At 40.5% G+C, this 25,082-nt stretch overlaps 2 protein-coding genes across 2 annotated transcripts; one reads left to right on the forward strand and one right to left on the reverse strand.

Annotated features, from left to right (window-relative positions):
* Positions 1–1,680: 1,680 nt before the first annotated feature.
* Positions 1,681–2,751, reverse strand: LOC141628477 (uncharacterized). The gene is made up of 2 exons (XM_074441617.1): positions 2,731–2,751; positions 1,681–2,187 (listed from the first exon to the last, which is right to left on the reverse strand). The coding sequence occupies exons 1-2, from the start codon at positions 2,749–2,751 to the stop codon at positions 1,681–1,683; spliced, it is 528 nt and encodes a 175-aa protein (XP_074297718.1).
* A 17,956-nt stretch (positions 2,752–20,707) lies between these two features.
* On the forward strand, positions 20,708–21,654 carry LOC141628478 (uncharacterized). Its single transcript, XM_074441618.1, has 3 exons — positions 20,708–20,889; positions 21,052–21,142; positions 21,271–21,654. Exons 1-3 carry the CDS (start codon positions 20,708–20,710, stop codon positions 21,652–21,654), a joined length of 657 nt encoding a protein of 218 aa, XP_074297719.1.
* The last annotated feature ends 3,428 nt before the right edge of the window (positions 21,655–25,082 follow it).

Raw genomic sequence — 25,082 nt, forward strand, 5'->3', positions numbered from 1 at the left:
GTTAGTCTTTTCCGGAAGATATAATTTTTTGTAGAAAGCAAGTGCCAATTTGTTCCAAGAGTCAATACCAAGAGTAGCCTTATCAAGGCTCTTTAGCCATTGTTTCGCGGTACCAATCAAAGAAAAAGGAAATAAGACCCATCGAATTTGGTATTGAGTCACTCCGGTTTGAGAAATCGCATCACAATAGTCACAAAAAGTCTCCATATGAGAATGAGGGTCTTCACTAGGCATCCCCCCAAATTGGCTTCTTTCGACTAATTGGATAAATGCGGATTTTTCAATGAAATTACCGGTCAAATGTTGTGGTGTGGGAGTACCATTTGGTAGGTTCTCCTCGGTTGGTACGGAATGTGATGAAAATTTAGGCATTGTGGGTTGATTTTGTGGTGGGTTATGTGTTGGGTTATCTTCTCCTTCTCTTGCAAAAGGGTTGATGAACTCAATATTGTTTGGTTGAATATCCACAATCTCACCAATACATCTCAAAGTTTTTCTAGCAAGTCTTCTATTGTTTGTCAAAGTTCTTTCAATTTCATGATCAATTGGTAACAAGTTACCTTGTGATGTTCTAGACATACAAAATATCAAACAACTTGAAAAGAATTAGAACAAACCTTGAGGAGTTTTACTTCCCCAAGGCAAAGAAAGACACAACTAAGAACAATCAAAGAAAATCAAATCAAGTTAACACCGTCCCCAGCAACGGCGCCATTTTTGGTTCGTCGGGTTTTGTTACTCGTCGTCAAAAGTTACCTAGACCAAAACAATATTTAAACAGACGTAACACCCCCATTTATTTAGGAGCCTTTAGTAAGATGTTCCCAATAATAGGACTGTTACCTTAGATGAAGTCTTGATCACATATATATAATTATATCACTTTATTTATTTCCGCTGCGAGTTGTATTTATTTTTATATTAAGTTTTAGTTGATTAAAATTGTTAAAACATATGTAATCATTAAAGTTTTAATTTAAAATTACTTTGGTATTGTTCTACTTTGTTATTCACTACCTCGGGAAACCAAGATGGTAACGCTCTCATTTACTTGGGAATGTCTAGCTAAAGGCTCCCGAATAAATGGGAGTGTTACACCAACCGTCTTCTGGATTTGTGATGATAAATGACTTCATACTCTCAGTACGGTAGAATTCCAAGGCTTTACCATTGACGGCTTTGTTCACGTGCCATCGACACAACAAATGATCAACCCCGGGAAATACTGCCCCAAGAGCGTTGATCAAACTTAATTCCCGGTCGGTGACAAAAACACAAGGGGGACGCTCCCGTGACATCTAAAATGTCAGCTAACTTCTTCAACAACCACTTGTAATTCTCCACAGACTCGGTAGGAATCATCGAACATGCAATTAAGAAGGACGATCCAGTGGATATGACACCAACCATCTCAATGAGTGGATTCTTGTACATATTGGTTTTATACGTCGAATCCATGATAACCACGTAAGGATAAGCCCGGAACAACTTCACGGAATCAGGATGTGCCATGAAAATATGAGTCAACTCTTTTGTCTCGGAATTAATCTCATGCCAATGGACGTATTTCGATTATACCGCTAGAGCCAACATTTGCTGAGCAGTGTTTCTTTCACCCCTAACTTCTTTCCTAATTTTCCTTGTTTCATTATTTAGCTGGGTGCTTGACGGTTGAGGTTTTTATGGGGTTTTCAAATGAAGATCATTTTTAATATCCCTCGGTAGAACCCCGACCATAGTTTGTTGCCTAACATATTCCTTCTCTTCCGCGACCAATCTCGCAAAGTTCCGATCCCCGTCCTTATAAACGGCTACGCTGTGGTTGTTTAGTCCACCACCCTCGAAGGCTACAATGTTCCACACTATCGTCACTTGATCATTTTTAGACACGAAATTTTGAACAGCACAAATACGAAACTTGCATGAACACTTCTGCGACCTCCTTGGCTTTTCAAGATCATCCGATAGGTTTGGTAACCTATGCCTTTTACATCGAAAATAACTTGCCAACAACGCATTCTTTTTTCTATTTTTAGCTCCGTTATTTGCTTTAACCAAAGCAAACCCATTCTCGAATGCAACATTATTAGCCCAATTGAAAGAATCGTCACGCGTTTCGAAATCTATAGTAGTCTCGAACAACGGGTTGTAATCAATTGAATTCTCGCCAAAAGTCTCCCACGAATCCTGTTACAAGTAATATGGAGTATAGTAAGACAATAAAAAAGATTCATAACCTAAATAAATTGCATAAAATGAAAGAAAAACAAGATAAAACGAGTAATCCATGGCTAAAACATGAGACTCAACAATCGACCATGGCCAAACATTAGTTTTCAACGTTCAACCATGGCCAAACATGAAAAACCAACGTTTAACTATGGCCAAACAAGGAAACTTAACGTTCAACCATGACCAAACATTGGTTTCCAGCGTTCAACCATGGCCAAACAATGGATTCCAACGGTTCGACCATGGTAAACATGGAAATCGAACGTTTGGACCATGGCAAACGTGGAAATCCAACGTTTGGACCATGGTAAACGTTGGTTTCCAACGTTTGGACCATGGGCTGAACGTTGGATCTCAACTTTGGTCCATGGTTCAACCTTCGGAGGACGAATTTCAGATTTACGCAGAAAAATCGCAATTTCGCTACTACTAAGTTAATACGATGGGCAAAAAAATAAAAATTAAGCAAATAATGAAGCGATTAAGTTGTTTACGTACCAGTGATTCGGGATCCGTCATGTTGTTAATTGTTGTCGTTGGTTTGTTTTTTTAATTTAGTTGATTTTTAGTAGAATTTGAGAGGAAACTTTTTAGAGAGAGAAAGTGTCGGATGAGTGGAAGGGCAGTTATCATCTTTTTTTAAAAAAAAAACGTCGTCGATATTTACTAAAACGTCGTCGATGAAAATCAGCCCTCTATTATAAACACCCCTCATTCCTATTAGGGTTAACACACATCATTAGGGGAATAATTAGGAAGCATTTAATTTAATTAGAACTTTAATCACGTTTAATTTTCTTAATTGTTCTTTATTCTTTCCACAATTAGTCTTAGATCTAGGCTTGCAATTGAAGAATTCTAAGGTTGTATTTGAAGAAGGTGACAATTCATCATTAATCAAAGGGTTTTCTCTATTTGTTGTTCATCATTATTGTTCATCTCCATAAGTTTTGTATAATTCCTTAATATCTACTTAATTTCGTGTTAATCTTTGTTAATTACTTTAGTTTGATCATCATGTTTTCCATTGCTATGATGGTTGACAACATTACTTACATGATTACCATAATAATGAGTAAGTAGTCCTCTAGCTAGGGTTAATGGAGGATTAGGGGAATGATTAAAGGGTGGATCCATACTTCGTGAGTTAATTTGGTTGATTAAATTTTTGTTGTAAGTTCTAGCCTAGTGCATATGTTATGTTTGATGAAGTGTGTTTGGGCCAAAATCCGCATATTGGCCTAATGGGGCAAGTCCACTTAATCCTGTTAAAGAGTTGGGCCATGGAGGAAGAACAAGTGAGAGGGGCCCGGGTGCAAGGAAGGATACGCCTAAGGAGTTGGGCCAGGAGACGAGTGAAAGTGAAGAAACCCATTGATAGAAGAGTCCCGCGTTTTGGAAAGCCTTCAGGGAGATTTTAGGGAGAAGTCAGGGAGATCAGAGAGAATGGAGGGAGATGGCCCGTTATGGAAAGAGTTGTAATAGAAGTAATATTCCTTTCCATAAACGAGGTAGGACATATCTAGGGTTCCTACCCTATAAATAACCAAAGGAGCAATCCAGAAAGGACATTCAATATCTCACGCAAAATACATTGTGCTAGCTAGATTACATTCCGCCTCCATTGTACTCATTCCCTAATTAACGAGCTAGTGCAATATTTGGAAGGGTACCGTCCCTTCCCGCGGTTGTTTCCCACATTCGGTTTTCTGCGTCACCAAATCCTATGTGTCAATCCTTATTTATGCATTTAATTCCTTTATCAAGCATCGAATACAATCATACGAACACTACGTAACGAGTAAGACCGCATTGACCTCATACAATCTAATCTGGTAAAAATTACCAAAACAGTTTGACGCCCACCATGGGGCATTTTGGTCCTCAATCGTTGATTACCTAAACTCGTAATGGATAAGTAAACATCAGAAGTCGTGTCAAGGAGCAGTCAGCCGTCGATACCACCTAATCCAGTTCAGAATCCAGCATCAGCGGCACAAACTCAGGCCCCCGGACATGCTCCAAGAACCACCGCTGTGACAAAAGCCACTCTACCTCCCAAAACTCCTACTGTGGTGGCCCAAACTAGATCAGACAAGGGTACAGTGAGTTCTGGCCATACCCCACCACCTAGTCCGACACAAACCCTGCTTAGTGGCATGGAGAACCTCCAGAAAGTAATGGAAGATATGCGAGAAAACCAGAGGAAGGCAGAAGCCGAAGCAAAGAGGAGGGACAGGGAACTCTAGGCACAAATAGACTTTTTGAAGCAACAGACCAGCACTCTAGCCAACACGGGGAATGGCGGTCGGGCCCCAGTAGTAGATCTTACACGGGGGGCATCAGGCAGCAGGAGCCAGCTTCGACAGGTACTAGCCGAGCTGGTAACGAGGCTAGATCTAACAGCAGTGTCAACAAGGGAAAGAATAACCCCGCAAGGGTTAGGGTATCTCACACAAGACAGCTGGCAGCCAGCCAGCCGCGTGGAAGCACAACCAGGTAACCTCCCAGTTGATAATTTCGTGGTAACTGACCAGACACCTAGTGCAGGATCCGCAGGTAGCCCGCGGGTAGCCCGCGGGAAAGTGGCATCAAGGAACGCTCATAACCTCAACATCATTAGCCACCACCCCACACCGGGACCCTCAAGAGATCAGGCCAAGAAGCAGAACCCCAAGTCAGCAAGTAGTAGAGAGTCAAAATCAAGACTCGGGAAGTCTAACCAACCAGCAGTATCTGGAGCTGAGGGAAATGCTGAGTAGGGTCCCAGGATTGCCACCTCCACTTGAAAAGGCGGCACCTGACAGTTATGCTGACTCACCATTCGTGGACTCCATATCCGTTATTGCCATGCCAAAGGGATTCACAAATCCAAACATGCCTCTCTTTGATAGCACTACAGATCCCTTTGATGATATGAGCCAGTACAAGCAGAAAATGATGACAGTGACGGTAGTAGAACAAGTAAAAGAAGCCTGTATGTGTAAGGGGTTTGGATCCACATTGACGGGTCCATCACTCCGGCGGTTCGTAGGCTTGCCTAACAGGTCGATATCCACGTTTGCCGACCTGGCAAACGCATTCACTCAGCAATTTGCAAGCAACCGGAAGCCGCAGAAGCATGCAAGAGAATTGTACAGAATCGTCCAGGGAGCTGGCAAAACCATTGGAGGGTACAACACCAGATTTAATAATGAGAAGGTGGCAGTACGAGAATGTGACGTGTCGACAGCTGTAAAAGCCTTCAGAAGAGGCCTACATCATGAATCTGACCTATACAAGCAGCTAACTATGCATCCTTGTCATAGTTTCGAGGCAGTGCAAGAGAAAGCAGCAGCTGCAATCAGGTTGGAAGAGGACACCCTAGCCAGAGCCAGCATACCAAGTACGCCAAGCGTATCAAGCACATCAGCCATGGAGAAATCAAGCAGGAAGCAGTCAACTAGCAAGAAGGATGAAAGGTACGGGCCATATGGGAGGGGAGTTAACAGGGTCGACAACATAGAGGAGAATCAGCAACTCCCCACACAGGCAGAGTAAGGATTCACAACTAGCGTCGGAGGAATCCTTAAAGCACTCAGAGAGATGGGAGACCGGGTAAGATGGCCCAGACCACCAGTAGAAGAACAAGCATGGAAAAAGGACAGCAAAAAGAAGTGAGAATTCCATCGTGACATCGGGCGTAACACAGAAGACTACTACACATTGCGTAGGGAGATCAGACGCCTGAGTGAACAGGGAGATCTGAGCCACCTATTACCACGTGGGGGCGAACATCAGGATAAGATGTGTTCCACAAAACCTGCAACTCCACCCAAATGCACCAAAATAATAAACGTGATGACAGGAGGCTCAGACATAAGTGGGTTAACATATTAAGCAGCCAAAAGACGTGCTACTGAGACCAAATGAGATAGGCCAGAAACTTCTTGCAGAATTTCTCATAGTGATCTACCTGCGGTTGCTTTTGACGAAGGAGTTGTGCATGACGAGAAGGAACACCACGACACACTCATTATAACCCTATCAATGGCCAACTGTACAGTCAGAAAGGTCCTGGTAGACACCGGTAGCTCGGTCAACCTGATCATGTTGAAGACCATAGAAAACATGCGATTCAGCGAGAAGGATTTGCAGAAGAAAACTATTCCGCTGGCAGGGTTCAGTGGGGAGACAACCAGCTCGTTGGGCGAGATAGTAATCCCAACCTACGTGGGAGGAGTCAACAAGCAGGTTAGGTACTTAGTCATATATGGACCCTCTACCTACAACATCATTCTAGGATGACCGTGGCTGCACCTGATGAAGGCAATTCCCTCAACATACCACCAATACATAGAATTCCCCACACTATGGGGAGTAGAAACAATACGAGGAGACCAGGAGGAAGCTAGAGGTTGTTATAAGAAAGCACGGAAGTGCACAGCCAGCCCCCCAGCATAGCAATTACAGAAGCAGCACGTCCAGGATGAATACATTGAGCCTCAAGCTTAGGAGCTAGATAAGATCAACCTGGATGAGCTGCACCCAGAAAGGACCGTGCTAATTGGAGCCGAATGCACGGAAAACCTAAGGCAACACCTAATCTAATTTTTACAGACTAATATGGATTGCTTTGCATGGTCACATGACGACATGATAGGGATAGATCCGTCCATCATAACACATAAACTCGGTGCGGACCCAACATACAAACCCATCCAGTAGAGACGAAGGAAGTTCGCAGCTGAGTAAAATAAGGTGATCAACCAGGAGGTAGACAGCCTGCTGGCAGCAAACAAAATAAGAGAAGTGAAATACCCAGAGTGGCTGTCAAACGTAGTAGTGGTACCTAAGAAGAATGGAAAATGGAGAGTATGCGTAGATTTCACCGACCTCAACAAGGCATGTCTCAAAGATCCCTTCCCACTACCGCACATTGACGCAATGGTGGACGCAACAGCTGGACACGAGATGTTAACATTCCTGGGCGAGATGATCCACCAGATCAGGAGAAGACAACGTTCATGTCTAAAAGGGGAATATATTGTTACAATGTAATGTCATTCGGCCTGAAGAACGCAGGATCCACATACCAGAGGCTGGTTAACCGTATGTTCAAAGAGCAAATAGGAAGAACCATGGAGGTATATATTGACGAATATGGTGGTAAAATAAGAAAAACCTATGGACCACATGCGGCATCTAGCAGAAACATTCAGCACCCGTAGAGAATACAAAATGAAGCTAAACCCGTCTAAATGCACCTTTGGAGTGTCCTCCCGCAAGTTCTTAGGTTACATTATAACCCAGAGAGGGACAGATCCTGTATCGAACAGATCAAGGCTGTATTGCAGCTAGAGTCACCTGAAAAACCAAAGGATGTGCAGAGACTAGCTGGCAAGGTAGCACCTTTGAGCAGATTCATCTTGAGGTCTTCGGACAAGTGCAGATTATTCTACGATATACTAAGAAAGAGCCAGTAGTTCAAGTGGACAGCAGACCACGAGCAGGTATTCATGGAACTAAAGCATTACCTCAGCAGCCCACCATTATTGTCAAAGCCGGAGCCAGGAGAACCATTGTTTCTCCATTTAGCTGTCACAGAAGTAGCAGTAAGCGCAGTTCTAGTCAGAGAGCAGGATAAAGAGCAAAAGCCAGTCTACTACGTAAGCAAGTCTCTGCTTCCAGCAGAGACCAGGTACACATCTCTTGAAAAATTAGTACTAGCACTGGTAGTTGCATCTTACAAACTGCGCCCCTACTTTGAGTCCCACACCATACATGTCGTGACTAATTACCCATTGAAATCAATAATGAGGAAACCTGAGCTATCAGACAGAATTTCAAAAATGGTCCGTGCACCTTAGTGGATATGACATCAGGTATGATCCTAGGACAGCAATCAAGTCACAGGCATTGAGAGACTTTGTATCAGACTTCAGCCCAGCTATCCAAAGTCTGGCAGATGAGGAGATCCTGACCCTCAAAGGAGATAAGGAAGCATAAGTCTGGCAGATGCACATTAATAGAGCCTCCAACCAAAGGGAAGCAGGTTTAGGACTAATCCTACGATCACCGCAGGGAGATCTGATAGCACAAGCAGTGCGATGTGAATTTAAGGCAACTAATAATGAAACAAAATATGAAGCCTTGATACTAGGAATGCAGGTAGCCCTGGAGCTAGGAGTCAGGAACCTGTAAATATTCAGTGACTCTTTGTTAATAGTTAATCATGTGAATGATGAATTCATAGCCAGGGATTCAAAGATGATCGCCTACTTAAAAGTGGCAAAGGAGCTAAAATAGAAACTTAAAGACTGCAACCTCAAGCAGATCCCCGGAGACCAAAATGTGGAAGAAGATGCCTTAGCAACTCTGGGGGAAACCTTCAAGCCAACTGAGCTGTCCAACATTCCCATCGCGCACATGCTTGAATCATCTATCCAAAAATGAGAAGAAGTAGACAGAGGAGAATTGAAGGACCGATAAGATGAGCTGGCAGTTCAGATAACAACAGAAGGCCAGACAGCTTCCCAGCTAGGCAACCAGACGGCTGACCAGGCAGTTGATCAATCACCTGATCAGCCAGCTACCCAGGCAGATGACTGGGATTGGCGGACACCTTACTTAGATTGGCTACGGCACAGCAAGCTGCCAGATGACAAGAAGGCGATAAGAGGCTTCAAAATGAAAGCCTCTAGATTTATATTGATCGATGATATACTCTTCAGAAAATCGTTGGCATGTCCCTACTTACGGTACCTGGACAAGCAAGAAGCACAGACTGTGTTGGATGCCCTCCACAGTGGCGAATGTGGAAACCATGCAGGGGGCAAGAGTCTGAGAAACAAAGCCCTCAAACAAGGCTACTTTTGACCCACGATGAGGGCAGATTCAGTACAATATGCTCCCAAATGTGATGCCTGCCAGTGCTCAGCACCAATGATCCATCAGCCGGCAGATCCCTTACACACCATCATTTTTTGTCCTTGGCCATTTATGACGCCGGGAATGGACATAGTGGGTACTCTGCCTAGAGCCACAGGAAACACGATATGGATGCTAGCAATGACAGATTACTTCTCCAAGTGGATAGAGGCAGAAGCATTCACAGAAGTAAAAGACAAGCAGGTCATCTCTTTTATTAAACGAAATATCATTTGCAGAATTGGTATCCCATCAGAAATCATATGTGAAAACGGCTCATAATTCATCTTCAATGATGCCGAGGGTTACTATGCCAGATGGAACCTCACTTTAAAAAAGTCAGCACCCAGGACTCCAAAGTCCAATGGGCAAGCTGAGTCCAGCAACAAAATAATCATGGATAACTTGAGAAGAAGATTACAGGAGTTAGGAGGAAAGTGGGCAGATGAGTTGCCACTAGTGTTATGGTCAGACAGAACGACGCCAAAGATAGCAACGGGCCAAACACCCTTCAGCCTGGTGTTTGGCGCGGAAGCAGTGATTCCATCAGAAGTTCTAGTTCCAACCCACAGGTATGGATGTATGATAAGGGAACTGAACAGTGCATAAATGATCAGGAGCCTGGACACGATAGACGAACTACGAGCAAACGCAAAAATATGCCTGGCTGCCTACAAGCAGTCAGTCACCAGAAGTTACAACAAGAATGTGAAAGTTAAGCTTTTGGAGGTAGGAGACCTGGTCCTCCTCGAAGTGTTTCAAAACACAAAGAATCGTAAGGCAGGCAAATTCACCTATAAATGGGAACGACCATACCAGGTAGAAGGAGTTGTTGGCCATGGGGCGTACAGATTAATGACCATGGACGATCAGATCATACACAAACCATGGAACATACTTCACCTGAAGAGGTATCACTTTTAATAATAGGTAGAAATTAGTGAACACAGTAGTGCGTGAAGAAAAGCCAAAAAAAAAAAAGGAGTAGGCATACTACCAATTTCGTGTCAATTTCTTGTTTCTTTTATTTCTTTCAAAATTCAAAAACTATTGGAGTTCTGTGGTCTGTAAGCTTCCTGAGACCGCAATTGCTTTGGTACCCCATGAGATGGCATCAGACACTTCACATCGCTCTGATAAATTTCTATTTTCAGGCTTCTCTAAATTCATCTCTCTGTATTCTAACGTATATGGTACATTGAAAGGGTAACTAGCAAGACTGTCAACTGCAAACATGAGGTAACAAGGCACACGTCACTCCAACATGCCTAACCTATATTTCTCCATTAGGAGCACTCTTACCAGGTGGCATGTGTAACATACAAAAGGGAGCCTAGCAGACAGCTGAAAGCTTATCGAGCTACCCCTGATACCATCCCCTAGAAGTAGCTCGCAATAAACGCAATTAATCAGGGCCCCAATATGCATGCACATACATATGGAGCGCAGGGATCTCTGAGCTACCAGAATCCTGCAATGTTCCATCGGTCCTAGAATGACGATAAACTTGCCTAAGGTACGCCCTTGTTGGCTTTAAACATGATGAACACACCTTGCGTCATGAACAAGGTTAAGTAGTGAAATTGCGGCATACACCTAAGTCAGTCATCAGACTGACATGGCAGCTAGCTGAGTCTAAATCAACCTCTTCAAGCTGACATGACTGGTTTAAATCAGCCTCAAAGGTTGACACGGCCACCTCCCCTACGATGCGGCATACGCCTAAGTCAGTCAGCAGACTGACACGACAGCTAGCTGAGTCTAAATCAGCCTTCTCAGGCTGACACGACTTGCCTAAATTATCCAGCAGGTTGACACGGCAGCTTCCTAAGCTAAACATAACAAGCAGGAGGTAAAACACACAAGATATAACGAAAATTAAACTTGCCAAACTAAGGCAAGGGGCATTTCAAAATTTAGCCAAAACACGGCCCCAAGTTCAAACTGCCACCACGACAGACAAACCAAAAGCAAGAAAATGTTTAAAAAAATTTTACAAGTCTGCACCACACAGGGTCAGACCGCCATCCAACAAACTAGGAAATAAAAACTTTAAATTTAGGTCATATTATTAACCTCTACTTCAGGCACTTCCTCTGCCTCCTCCTGCTGACTTCCCATTTCAGGTACAGGACCATCTTGCACGCCCTCGGCAACAGCAGCCTCCTGAGCTCCCGCAGCACCATCAACTTCCTGAAATGAGCTAGTACCTCTAGCAGCCATCTGCTCCGCCAGTGTAGGAGAATTCACCTCTCCAACCTCGGGCATCAGCACACTCAGATCATTTTGGACGGGGTAAAGCATCTCCAGCTGCCTCTCCTCCTCCTCGATGGCCAGCTAGGTTGGAGCCTCCTCAAGAGCGCCACGCATTCCACTGATCTTTCCCCGCCAGGTAGCATAGGCAACAATATTGGTGACCAGGGTGAGCAACTCGCTGATTCTCTCCTCAGAGAGCTTGAGGGAGTCATAGAAGGTGGAGCATACTTCCTGTGAGTGTGCTAGCTGGTCAGCTCCCTCCTTTATCTGCTTCTTGGCTCCAGCAAGCTCAACTTTCAGCTTCATCACCCGTCCTCTCAGATCAGCACGTTGCTACTCCAGCTCGGCAATAGTTCCAGTCAGCTCCTGATTTCTTGCACTGGTGGCCGTACTAGTAGTCTGGACCACATTGATCATCTTCATGTTATACAAAGCGGACTGAAAAGGTCTGCAAGCGGAAAAACGGAGAATTAGCAGGCTTATCATTTTTAAAGAAAAGGGGTTGAGAACAAGCAACAGAAAAAGGACACTCACCATGAAGGCATTATGCATGTCATTCTAAGCCATCTCCTCTGGGGAAAACTCTGAGAAAGCTTCCACTGTGGAAGGGAAGAGGATCTGGTCGATTTCAGGCCAATAGAGCACCTTGTCAATATTCCCAAAACCATCCGGGAAGTGGGCGATGATGCCACCACTAATAGTAGTAGGGCTAGCAGGAGGAGTAGGAGGATGTCGAGACATCGGGCTAACTTCTAAAGGTTCAGAACGCATGGTGCTGGAATGGGTAGGAGGAGACTGGAAGGATGCAGGAGGGGAACTCCTCTTGGAGGCAGAGGTTGCCTTAGGACTCGCAGCAGATCTCTTTCTTTTAGCACTCAGGAGGATGGCCTCCAAGGGGTCAACTTTTGAACCTGCAGGCAGCCAAGAATTCAGATGTCAGAAGCACCAGGTAAGCAGCAAGAGTACGTGTAACCAAAGAAAATACGAAGTGACTTACCAGAAGACATGCTGTGGGTGGATTGCAGCGGGTTGGAGGAAGAAGCATGAGAGAAACCAGGAAGCATATCAGGAAACCTTCTCTCAGACTCAGGGATGCAGAATAGCTTGTTGCGAGCAGCCGCAGGGTCCCCCAGATGAGTAAAAAAGTAGGGACCTGCACGAAAGGAATAAGTAAGCCAGTAAGCATTCAGGTGGACGAATCAGGCGTTAGGAGAACTACTTACTTGAGATAATAATCCAGTCCTCAAAAATGTAGTCAGCAGGAGGCTGGATGGAAGCCTTCCTCACATGGAAGAAGTCTTTAAACCACTTCTCATCCCTGCACTTCGACACGTGTCTGAAGGGAGTCTCCCCAGAGCACCGGAAAGAAAACCGGCCTTTTCCCAGGGACCAGATCTGGTATATATAGGCTAACTCGCCCAGGGAGAATGAGCCGTTGGTATTCTGACTAGCAGTCAGAGAGTGAAGGAGAAACCTCCAGATATTGGCAGAAATTTGTGCCATGGCAAAATTGTTGGTGCGAAGAAAGTCTTGCATAAGTTTTGGGAAAGGAAAGCGAAGACCATATCTGCCTTTTGGCCTGGTTCAGGGATCACTATTTCGACCCCATCGCCAAGACCAATCAAACCCTTAATCAACGGGATGTCGGCGGTAGTCAAAGCAGAATTAAAATCATGGGGGTGAACCAAAAGATTCCGGGACGGGAAGACGGGGTCCGAGTTTTGGTTGATTGGAGCGGAAGTTGAAGCAGTGTGTCGAGTTTTGCCCATGGTTGGAGGAGAGAGAAAAAGGGTTAAAGAAAATGTGCAAGAAAAATACCTGGAGAAGGGCGGTGAAGGTGGCGGCGGGAGAGACGAAGTCCGGCGAAGGAGTAAAAGGGAGGAGAAGGGTTTTGGGAAGATGAGAGGGTTTAAGTTTGAGTTAATGAAGTAGGGGTGGAGGGTTGAGATTATAAAGGAAGAGAGAGAGGGAAAGCGCGAGAAATGAGGGGGTAAAGGGACAAGAGCAATGATGAGTACGCAGGAAGGAGTGCAAAAGACGGCGCAAGTTGTTTTCAAAATAGATACGTAATTCCTTATTCGACGCCTCGAGACGTATCTCACAAGGAATTAGGGGCAAACTGTATGGGCCAAAATCTGCATATTGGCCTAATAGGGCAAGTCCACTTAATCTTGTTGAAGAGTTGGGTCGCGGAGAAAGAACAAGCTAGAGGGGCCCGGGTGCGAGGAAGGATCCGCCTAAGGAGTTGGGCTAGGAGATGAGTGATAGTGAAGAAGCCCATTGATAGAAGAGTCCTGTATTTTGGAAAGCCTTCAGGGAGATTTTAGGGAGAATTCAAGGAGATCAAGGAGAATGGACGGAGATGGCCCGTTATTGAAAGAGTTGTAATAGAAGTAATATTCCTTTCCATAAACGAGGCAGGACATATCTAGGGTTCCTACCCTATAAATAGCCAAAGGAGAAATCAAGAAAGGACATTCAAGATCTCACATAAAATACATTGTGCTATCTAGATTACATTCCGCCTCCATTGTACTCATTCCCCAATTAACGAGCTAGTGCAATATTTGGAAGGGTACCGTCCGTTCCCGCGGTTGTTTCCCACATTGGGTTTTCCGGGTCACCAAATATTACATGTCAATCCTTATTTACACATTTAATTCCTTTATCTAGCATCGAATACAATCATACAAACAATACGCAATGAGTAAGACCGCATTGACCTCACACAATCTAATCCGGTAAAAATCACCAAAACAAAGTGCTTGATTGACAACCTCGCATGATTCTCCACCTAGTCAACTATACCCGTAAGATCGAAAGCCTCGGGGGTTGTTTGACTATGCACTAAGTTAGTGGGGAGACCGGGTGTACGCCAGAAGCTAACCCGACTCGACCTATAGACCACAAGACCAAAAGTTCCCTACTCTACCATGACTTTGACCAAATACCAAACTCATACCTTTTAGATTTACCATTTGATCACCCCTATGATCCTATCACACCCTAGTGTTTTCCTCATATTAATTTTACCCTTATTTTCATTACTTGCTCTAGTTTTCATTAGTTTACATTTCATTGGTTTTTGTTTTAGTTGTTCCACTTATCATATCAATCAATTATGATACCCTTGACACTATTACAAGCAACTTGTTAAAAATTGCAATTCAAAGTTAACCGTCCTTTAGGTTCGACCTCTACTTACTACTTGCTGGAGTTGTTTGTCCAGTTAAAAAAAATTTTGATTGAGCATGACGACTAAGCTTAGAATCACAAGTCATATGACAACAATAGGATAAACATGAAATTTCAAAATTCGTTTCACATCCATTTCATCTTCTCCGCCACCACCGGTGATGGTATCACAATACCATCACCGACAACTCCACCGCATTGTGAAACATAACAGCCACATCGGCCTCCATCGCACTCTATATAGTCTCATGAACAGGGTCTCAATACAACATTATTCATAAAGAATAACAATAATATCACCACTCAAATATGCAATTTACAACTAGATCACGATACATAACATGGATACTTCACAGAACAATTAAAAGATAATTTTACAAACAACATCCATACTACCACTCATAGGATCGGAGTCTCACATAACAACTTTTCATGCGTTGTAAATACGTACTCAAATTAGATGGCTATATTATATAACACAGGCGATCAAAACTCCTCAATAACAAAATTGGACCCATATGCATTCCATATCACACTTTCAATCTCATAATCGCCAAAACCAACTTGGTAGTACTACATCCACAACTATATATCCCAATTATTATAACTAAAACTCATCTATATTACCTCACGGTCGATAGCATAATCTCTTACAAGAGTTCATACCGAACTCGTGACAAATTCCTTTAAGATTCCAAATTCTCAACTACGCAACCAACTTTCAAAGAACAACCCTCATTCCTCTATATTACAAATAATGTTCCCTAAAATCCGACGTTAGTACAATAATATGACCACCGTTCATCATATTACACGTATGCAATCACTCTTTAGTAGTTTCACCACTAGACATTACTTAGGGCTTTCCTAGATACCTTCCACCGCCTATTACTTAAAATCGTCTCTACTCCATGAAATTGGTCACCTCAAACTTTACTATTCCTTGAATAACCTCTAACTCACACCTCGTTTTAGTACTCATTCTGTGCAAATACTCATTGTCATCCCTTCGGTTCCTATCAACCCTTAAATCCAATTAACACTCTCCAACAACTATTAAGGACTCACGTTATTACCTCCACTTAACTCTTTGATACCTCCACTATTCTTTATTATTCCACAATCCAAAGCCCAACCATTTGCCAACCAAAAATCCCCGAATCATACTCAATAACAATCACCCTCACATGTCCTCTAAACCTAATTTACTATCTACAAGTCCAAAGAATCGACAAGTATCCAACCATGATTACACGCCACTCTTCATCCATAAGTTTTCTCGTACAATCGACACACTCAACTCAAAACTTAGAATAAGCTAGATCTTTTTCTAGTACTTCCAATTTCAAAACTTGACGACCATATACAATTCCACACACCTTGTCGGGGCCATAGGTAAAAGGGCTAGAGCAAGAAAGGCGTTCTTTTGGGGCTCACTGACCCAGGAGCTTAGCAAGCTAGCCTTAGCCCTGACCCTGTCACAACAAGATCAAGGTCCAAGGCCAGGAAAGGAAACCAGGATAGCCAAGCTCAGCAAACGTGCATTCAAACTTAGACAGGACTAGGTCTATATCCTTGGTTAAGGTATTTCAGGATGCTTGGTTCCCAAATCAAAGCTCAGTCTAAATCCAACTCAAGGCACCAGCATGTACATAAGAAAGCCTGTTATCTAGAGGTCCTAGTTTATATTTTCTAATTAATTTCAACATTTCTATTTCAACATTTCAATTTTATCAGCTCGGGGATGAAGAACAAAGGACAGCATTCAACAAATTTTCAGTAAGCCTGTGATCAAGACTGCAACAAGTACCTTGATTTTATTCGGACTCAAAATCTAGGTGATTTGTGAGGAATTCATCATCTAAAGGTTAACAGACAAGAGCTCAATACAAGCCAAGCCTTTTAAATGCTCCATACAACCAAACAAGAAGCCTAAAAACTACTTTATGCCTTTTGCTTTATTGTCTTTTGTCTCTATTTTCAGTTTTTAAGAACTATGTCGGTTATTTTGTAAGCTAGATAAGGATCATTCTAAGCCTTAAGATTATGAGAACGTTGTAACTTTCCCTGTCCTATATAAGGCTAGGATAATCAATGAAAGAGGCACACTACTTTTGATTAAAAACTTGCATTTTCTGATATTTATTTTCTGAAAATCATCACTTGGCGGTGTGAATGAGATCACTCCTTTGCTTAGTGATGGGAGAGTGAAATTAGATTCTTTGTTGTGTGTTGTAGTCTAATTCAAACCCTTATCTCATTGTCTTTGTGCTTTGAATGCGGTTTCTATCAGTTTACAGTTATTCATATCAATTTAGAAAACCTGTTAGCACAGTCACCATGCAAAGTGTTTTAAAAATACCAACGCTCAAATAAAAATCACCAAAATTTATTCAGATTTAGTATTCATACTAAGCTAATTTATCCCCAATTTTCAGGAGTTTAGGGGTCCATTTGCTATTTTTAAATACCTCTGACATTTCATTGCATTCGGGTGCTTATTTCCGAGTATTTGGGTTTTGTTCTGTAATTTGTGGTCAACTATCCCTATAATTACAGTCCAAAGTGGTAACCAGAGCTAGGTTTAATACAAGTTCCATCTTGTATTAGTCGTGAATGTGTGAGTTCATTATTCCCCTAAATACAACAAAAATACAAAAACCAGCCCAATGAGTGAAGAGAGATTAGTTGGGATTGAGCAGAAAGTGATCAGCTTGCAAGAACTGTTAACATCATGGTAAATTCATTAAACACCATGATGGAGAACACCCCAAACCCTCCTGGGGAAGGCCACCACCCAACAGAGGTAGAGGAAGGGGTAGAGGCTTCGTGGGAGCAGGAAGAAGCCAACCCATCCTTGATGAAGAGCTCAACTCAGATTCAGATAAATCCATGGCAGAGGGCATCTACATGGAAAGAGACATAGACCTAAAGGTAGGAATTTATGATTTCTATGGTCGTTTAAACCCTTAGGATTTATTAGATTGGCTTAGATCTGTTGAGAGAGTCTTTGAGTTTAAAGGATATACTAATAGGAAGGCTTCCTAGGTTTCTATCATGAAACTTAAAGGTTATGCTTCTCTTTGGTATGAAAAAATGAAAACCAGAGGATTAGGGATGGTAAAGAACCTGTTAAGTCTTGGATTAAACTTAAAAAGAAATTAAAAGAAAAGTTTATAGCCAAATACTACACCTAAGACATGTTCATTAGGCTTACCCAACTGAAAAAAGAACCCCAACAAACTGTATAAGTCTACCTTAGGGAGTTTGAACAGCTCACTTTGCAGTGTGAAATCACTGAGAAGCCTGAACAGAAGATTGCTAGGTTTATAGAGGGCTTAAATTAAAATATTTCTAGCAGGGTTAGGATGCAAAAGGTTTGTTCTTTTGATGAAGCAGTTAATCTGGCCTTAAGGGCTGAGAAATTGGGAAAGGCGAAGACTAAAGTACCCAAACATCTAACCGGACCACCATTCTATAGACCACCCGCTAGGGTCAGAATTGCGGAACCTGCCCTAACTCCTAAACCACCTATTCTTGATAAGGGGAAGGCCACTGATTCTGGTATAAAAAAACCCATTCCTTTGAAAAAATGTTTCCAATGTCAAGGATATGGTCAATTTGCCAAAGAGTGTCCTTCTAAAAGAGCTTTGAGTACTCTGGAAGTGGTGCATTATGGAGAGGATAAGGTTCTAGTCTGTGACCATAAAGAGGAGCCTGATACTGAGGCAGTTAAGGAAACTGAGATGGTTGTTATGCTAGTCTCACGTCTGAACCTCATGACATGGTGATTTATGCATGCCCAACCTCAACCACTTAAGCTGGATCAATGACAACAATGAGAGAGTCTGTAATCTGATAATTGATGGGGGCAGTTGTACTAATGTTGCTTCTAAAACTTTGATTGAGAATATGAGCTTGCCTACACAGTGACGTCCTCAACCATACAAACAGAGGTGGTTGATTAAGAGTGTTGTAGTCAGGGTTAATAAGTAGTGCTTGGTTCATTTCTCCATTAGAAAGGATTATTCAGATGAGGTCTTGTGTGATGTTTTGCTAATGGATGCCTATCATCTGTTGCTAGTAAGGCCAAGGGAAATTGACAAGCATTGTGTGCATCAGGACAGGAAAAACACTTATTCTTTCAAGCTCGGAAAAAAGAAAATTACGAACGCCTCTACCACCAGCTTTTAAGTATACTGAACCATCCAGTCTTGTTGAGCATTACAGGGAAGTCTTGATGATTGGTGAGACATAAATGGTTCAATAGCTAAACAGTATGGAGATTGTTCTTATTATCCTTGCTATGGGAATAGCTAAAGAAGCAAGGATACCATTCCCTACTGAATTCCAACAGATGTTGAAATTTTATGGAGATGTGTTTCCAAAGGAGTTATCTAGTGGATTACCACCTTTGAGATGGATAAAGCATCACATTGATCTCATCCCAAGAGTTGTGCTACCAAACAACGCAGCTTACGGAAATGATCCAAAGGCAACACAGGAATTGCATATGCAAGTGGGAGAACTTATAAGCATGGGGTTTGTGAGGGAGTCTCTGAGCCCTTGTGTAGTGCCTGTATTGCTTGTACCAAAGAAGGATGGAACATGGAGGATGTCTACTGACAACAGGGCAATTAACAACATCACTGTCAAGTATAGATTCCCTATTCCAAGACTTGATGACATTTTAGATGAGCTCAGTAGGGAAAATGTCTTTTCAAAGATAGAATTTAGGCAAGGCTATCATCAGGTTAGAATCAGGGAAAGGAATGTATGGAAGACAACATTTAGACCAAGCATGGCCTATATAAATGGTTGGTCATGCTATTTGGCCTGTCAAATGCTCCAAGCACATTTATAAGATTAATGACGGAGGTTCTGAAAGCTCATATGGGGAATTTTATAGTTGTCTATTTTGATGACATCTTGGTCGATAGTTAATCTAAGGATGAGCATTTGAAGCACCTGCAATAGGTGTTTGAAACACTCAGAGCAAACAAACAGTATGGAAAATTGGAAAATTGTTCCTTTATGCAATCTGAGGTTCAGTTTCTTGCATTTGTTAATCTCTGATGAGGGGATATCTGTTGATCCCTTAAAAATTGAAGCCATAAAACTTGGCCAACTCCAAGGAACATCACTGAGGTCAGGAGCTTTCATGGCTTAGCTTCTTTTTAGAGAAGATTCATCCAAGGTTTCAGTTCAGTCATGGCACCAATTACTGAGTGCATTAAGAAAGGAGAATTCAAATGGAATGAGAAAGCTAATCATTCCTTTGAAGAAATTAATTAAGAAGCTGATATGTCATTCACCTGTTCTCATTCTACCAGATTTCAATAAATTATTTGAGGTAAACTATGATGTCAGTGGAGTGGGAATTTGTGCTGTGCTGATGCAAGGGCACAATCCTGTGGCTTATTTCAGTGAGAAATTAAATGGGGCAAAGCTTAATTACATTACTTACGATAAAGAGTTCTATGCTATTTTCAGGACTTTGAATCATTGGAGTCATTATTTGAAGCCAAGCCCTTTTGTCTTGCATTTAGACCATGAGGCACTGAAATACATAAATGGTCAGCACAAATTAAATCCAAGGCATGCAAAATGGGTTGATTTTCTGCAATCATTCTCATTTTCCAGCAAGTTTATTCAGGGAAGAGACATTGTGGTGGCTGATGCACTGTCAAGGAGGTATATTATGCTTAGTTTCATGGAGCAAAGGGTTCTTGGGTTTGAGGACATGAATGAATTTTATGCTGATGACCCTAGTTTCAAAGAGGAAAGGAATTTACAATAATCAGGTCAAATTAAGAAGGGGAGCAAATACCTAACTCAGAATGAATTTCTGTTCTTGGGAAACAGGATATGTATTCCTAAGGGAGCTTATTGAGGATTGCTGATCAAAGAAGCTCACTCAAATGGTCTTGCTAGACATTTTGGAGAGCAGAAAACCTATGAGATACTACAATATCAATTCTATTGGTCAAAGATGCTAAGTGATGTGCAAGAAGTTATCACGAAATGTGCACCCTGTCAACAATCTATGTCTTATTTTCAGAATGGTCCTTATACTCCACTTCCAGTCCCATAAAGACCTTGGGAAGACATCGGCATGGATTTCATCATGGCTCTTCCAAGGACACAGAGACGCAAGGACTCAATTATGGTGGTCATTGACAGATTCAGCAAGATGGCACACTTTGTTGCTTGTACCAGGACTGAGGATGCTGCTGGGATTGTTGATATATACATCAAGGAAATTGCCAAGCTTCATAGGGTCCTAAAGACAATGGTGTCTGATAGGGAAGTTAAATTTATCAGTCATTTCTGGGGGACTTTCTAGAAACTACTGAAAACCAAACTTCTATTCAGCACTTCTCACCATCCCCGAACTGATGGCCAAACTGAGGCAACCAACAAGACTCTTGGTAGGATTCTATGATGCACTGTGGGCAGATCATTGAGGGATTATGATTTAAAGCTGACTGCTGCAGAATTTGTATTCAACAGAGCTCCATCAAGCAGCACTAGTCAAAGCCCTTTTGAGGTTGTTTATAATGGAGAAAATCTTTGTTGCTAACTAACTTAGCAACGGTTAGGATGGATTCAGTTGGCTATGATGCCAATAAGAGGGTAGAATAAATGCAACAGATCTATGCTAAGGTCAGAAAATAGATAGAGAAAGCCAATGCTGGGTACAAGGCCGGGAAGGGTCCTAAGAAAGCAAGAGAACTCCAACGTGGTGATATGATTTCGCTACACCTGAGAAAGAAGATGTTTCCTGGTATGAGGAAGAACAAACTGATGCCTGGGGCAGAAGGTTCATTTGGACCAAATGCCTACAAGCTCAACCTGCCTGGAGAATATGGAGTTTGTGGTAATTTCAACATAGGAGACAATCAACCTTACTATGAAGAGTGCGATGAAGAGAAACATTCTGAGGATTTGAGGTCAAATCCAAATCAAGAAGGGGAGGTTGGAGTAGGAGCTCAGCAAGATAACCTTAGCCCTAACCCTGTCACAACCACATCAAGGTCTATGGCTAGGATAGGAAACTAGGATAGCCCAAGCTCAGCTAACCTGCATTCAAGCTCAGCCAGGACACGGTCCAGATCCTTGGTTCAAGGATTTCAGGATGGTTCAGTCCCAAATCTAAGCTTTGTCTAAATCCATCTCATGGCAGCAACATGTACATAAGCAGGCTTGTTATATTCCAATTAATTTCAACATTTCAATTTCAGTATTTCAATTTTATCAGCTCAAGAATCAAGAACAAATAATAGCATTCAACAAGTTTTCAGTAAGCCTGTGATCAAGACTGCAGCAAGTACCTTGATTGTGTTTGGACTCAAAATCTAGGTTATATGTGAGGAATTTATCATCTAAAGGTCAACAGACGAGAGCTCTATACAAGCCAAGCCTTTTAAATGCTCTTGCACAACCAAACAAGAAGTCTAAAAACTGCTTTATATGCTTCTTGCTTTATTGTCTTCTATCTCTATTTTCAGTTTGTAAGAATTATGGTTGTTATTTTGTAAGCTAGATAAGGATTATTCTCAGCCTTAGGATTATAAGAAAGTTGTAATTTTGACTGGCCTATATAAGGCAAGGACCATCAATGAAAGAGGCGGACTACTTTTGATTAATAACTTGGATTTTTTGAAATTTATTTTCTGAAAAGCATCTCTTGGTTGTGTGCTTGAGATCATTCCTTTGCTTAGTGATGGGAAAGTAAACATAGATTATTTGTTGTGTGCTAGAGTCTAATTCAAACCCTTATTTCATTGGTATTCTGCTATGAGTAAGGTTTCTATCATTTTACAATTATTCATATCAATTTAGAAAACCTGCCAGAACAGTCACCTTGTAGAGTGTTTTAAAAATACCTTGACTCAAATAAAAATCACCAAAATTTACTCAGATTTAGTATTCATACTAAACTAATTTATCCCCAATTTTCAGGATTTTAGTATTCCATGCATGTCGATTTTTGACAATTTTATCGAGTTATAAGATGACTTTATGAGACCGGATTTTTTTTGTAAAATAGTTTGGCACGAAAATTTTGGTTGCATGTATACATTCTGACCTAAAAATGGTTTTGGTCAAAATTGGTTAATAATGGAATTTTATTGCTAATTAAGTGGTTTTTTCCATCTTAAAACCGACTTAATATGCATAAAATTGGTTAATTGTTAACTAGAATAAGTTGCATATTATTCTGGCCATGAATATTTTATATAGTCACACATGCATGATTTACTTAGAGTAAGTAAAAATCAGAAAATTAATTTGATTAATTTTGCATGGTTATTGATTTTAATAGTTAAAAGTCAATAAAATGTGATTATATTAGTTAAAAATCTTAAAAATGAATTTTATGGCATGGGAAATTTTTCTATGGTTACTTGCATGTTGTATACATTGGATTTAAATTTATTGTTGGAGTAGTTTCCTCCACAATAGTGCGTCTACATAATAAATCACGTAAAGGGAATATCAGGGATATAATATATTACTTGTCAATTGTTTAACGTAAATCGGTAACGCTTGACTAACTAGAGTTGACGTTACTGTCGTATGACGGTGGTAATCAGTTGAACCCTCTCAGTCACACCTATAGGATGATGCTCAAAATGAAATAATTAATTATTTGTATATGGATACAATTTAATTAATTTATTATATAATATTGACTTATAATTGGTCAAGTGATTTTGTTATTTGATGACGAGTTACGAACTCAGGCCAAGATTATTTATTATTTAATTATATGATAATTAATTAGTAAATGTTATACCATAATTTAGTAATTAATAGTTAATTAGCTAAAGTATTACGATATGTGTGTATAGTTTGAGGCGGAAGTAATTAGCTAACTAAAGTAACAAGAGGTTGTAAAATTAGCTAATAGAGTTTTATGAGATACATTTTATATTGATAAAATGGTCTATTAATACTTGAAAGTTGGGTGGAAATTATTTTTTAATTTATGTTATTTAAGTGTTAAATAATTAAATTAATATTTGATTATATAAGATAATTAAAATATACGACTTATAAGCATTTGTGGGACAAATATCGGAAATTAAAATGGACCCGGAAGTCCATTGAGTGCCGCCTAAAATGCAGGATGATTGTCATCATGTGGGTTGGCAAATCCCATTAACATTTGTATGTCATTTCTTTACATTTTACACACTATATAAATCTCATCTTACACACTTTTGCATGGTTGATTTTTTAAGGCAAAAAAAAGGTCATCAAGGCACTTCTTGGCCGGCTCAAATGAGAAGAAAAAGACAAAAAAAATTCGTCTTCTTCATCAAGTCATATGATCAAAAGTTGATCAAATATCATCAAATAAAATCATAAATAATAATATACATCAACTAATATTATTATTGAAATAATATTCTACATATTATACAAGAATAACCTAATATTACCTAGCTAGTAAATTAGGATATCTTTGAGCTAATCTTGGGTGCATCTTAGAGGAGATCACCTACTTTGGTGATTTGGGGTTTGGAGTATCATCCATCCCAATTTTTAGCTCAAGAACAACAAAGGTAGGAGACCTTTGTTGTCCTCAATTTCCTATTAAGCAATGTAAGGAACATTTGCTTTTTTTTTTCATTTTTATGTCAGCTTATAAGATTGCATGTAACTAGATCATTAAGACTAAATTAACAAGTAATTTAGTAACTAATTAGAGGTGTCTAATTAGGGATCCAGTACCTTCAAGTGGTATCAGAGCTTTGGTGTTGCATGCATGTCGATTTTTGACAATTTTGTCGATTTATAAGATGACTTTATAAAACCCATTTTTTTTTTTGTGTAAAATAGTTTGGCACGAAAAATTTGGTTACATGTATACATTCTGACCTAAAAATGGTTTTGGTCAAATTTGGTTAATTATGGAATTTTATTGCTAATTAAGTTTTTTTTCGTCTTAAAACCGACTTAATATGCATAAAATTGGTTAATTGTTAACTAAAATAAGTTACAAGTTAATTCTGGCCATGAAAATTTTATATAGTAAGTAAAAATTAGAAAATTAATATGATTAATTTTGCATGGTTATTGATTTTAATAGTTAAAAGTCAATAAAATGTGATTATATTAGTTAAAAATCTTAAAATTGAAATTTACTGAATGAGAAATCTATCTATGGTTACTTGCATGTTGAATACATTGGATTTAAATTTATAAAATTGATTTGATTATTTTTTTCATGTATTTTGGTTTTTATGAGATAAAACCGATAAAATATAACCATTTTTTTCCTCAAATTTTAATCGATTTTTTTGGATAATTTTTTTAACATTTTTAGGTTCTAGAAAATGTTCCAGAATATTAAAAAAATTTATTTGATTATTTTTAGAAATTTTTGTATTTAATTCGGAATTAATATATTACAAATGCGATAACAAGTTTTAAATTGTGTATTTGATACAAAATAATTTTTGGACGAATAATTTTGA

This window comes from Silene latifolia, chromosome Y (assembly GCF_048544455.1).
Source record: "Silene latifolia isolate original U9 population chromosome Y, ASM4854445v1, whole genome shotgun sequence".
In the NCBI taxonomy this organism is placed as follows: domain Eukaryota; kingdom Viridiplantae; phylum Streptophyta; class Magnoliopsida; order Caryophyllales; family Caryophyllaceae; genus Silene; species Silene latifolia.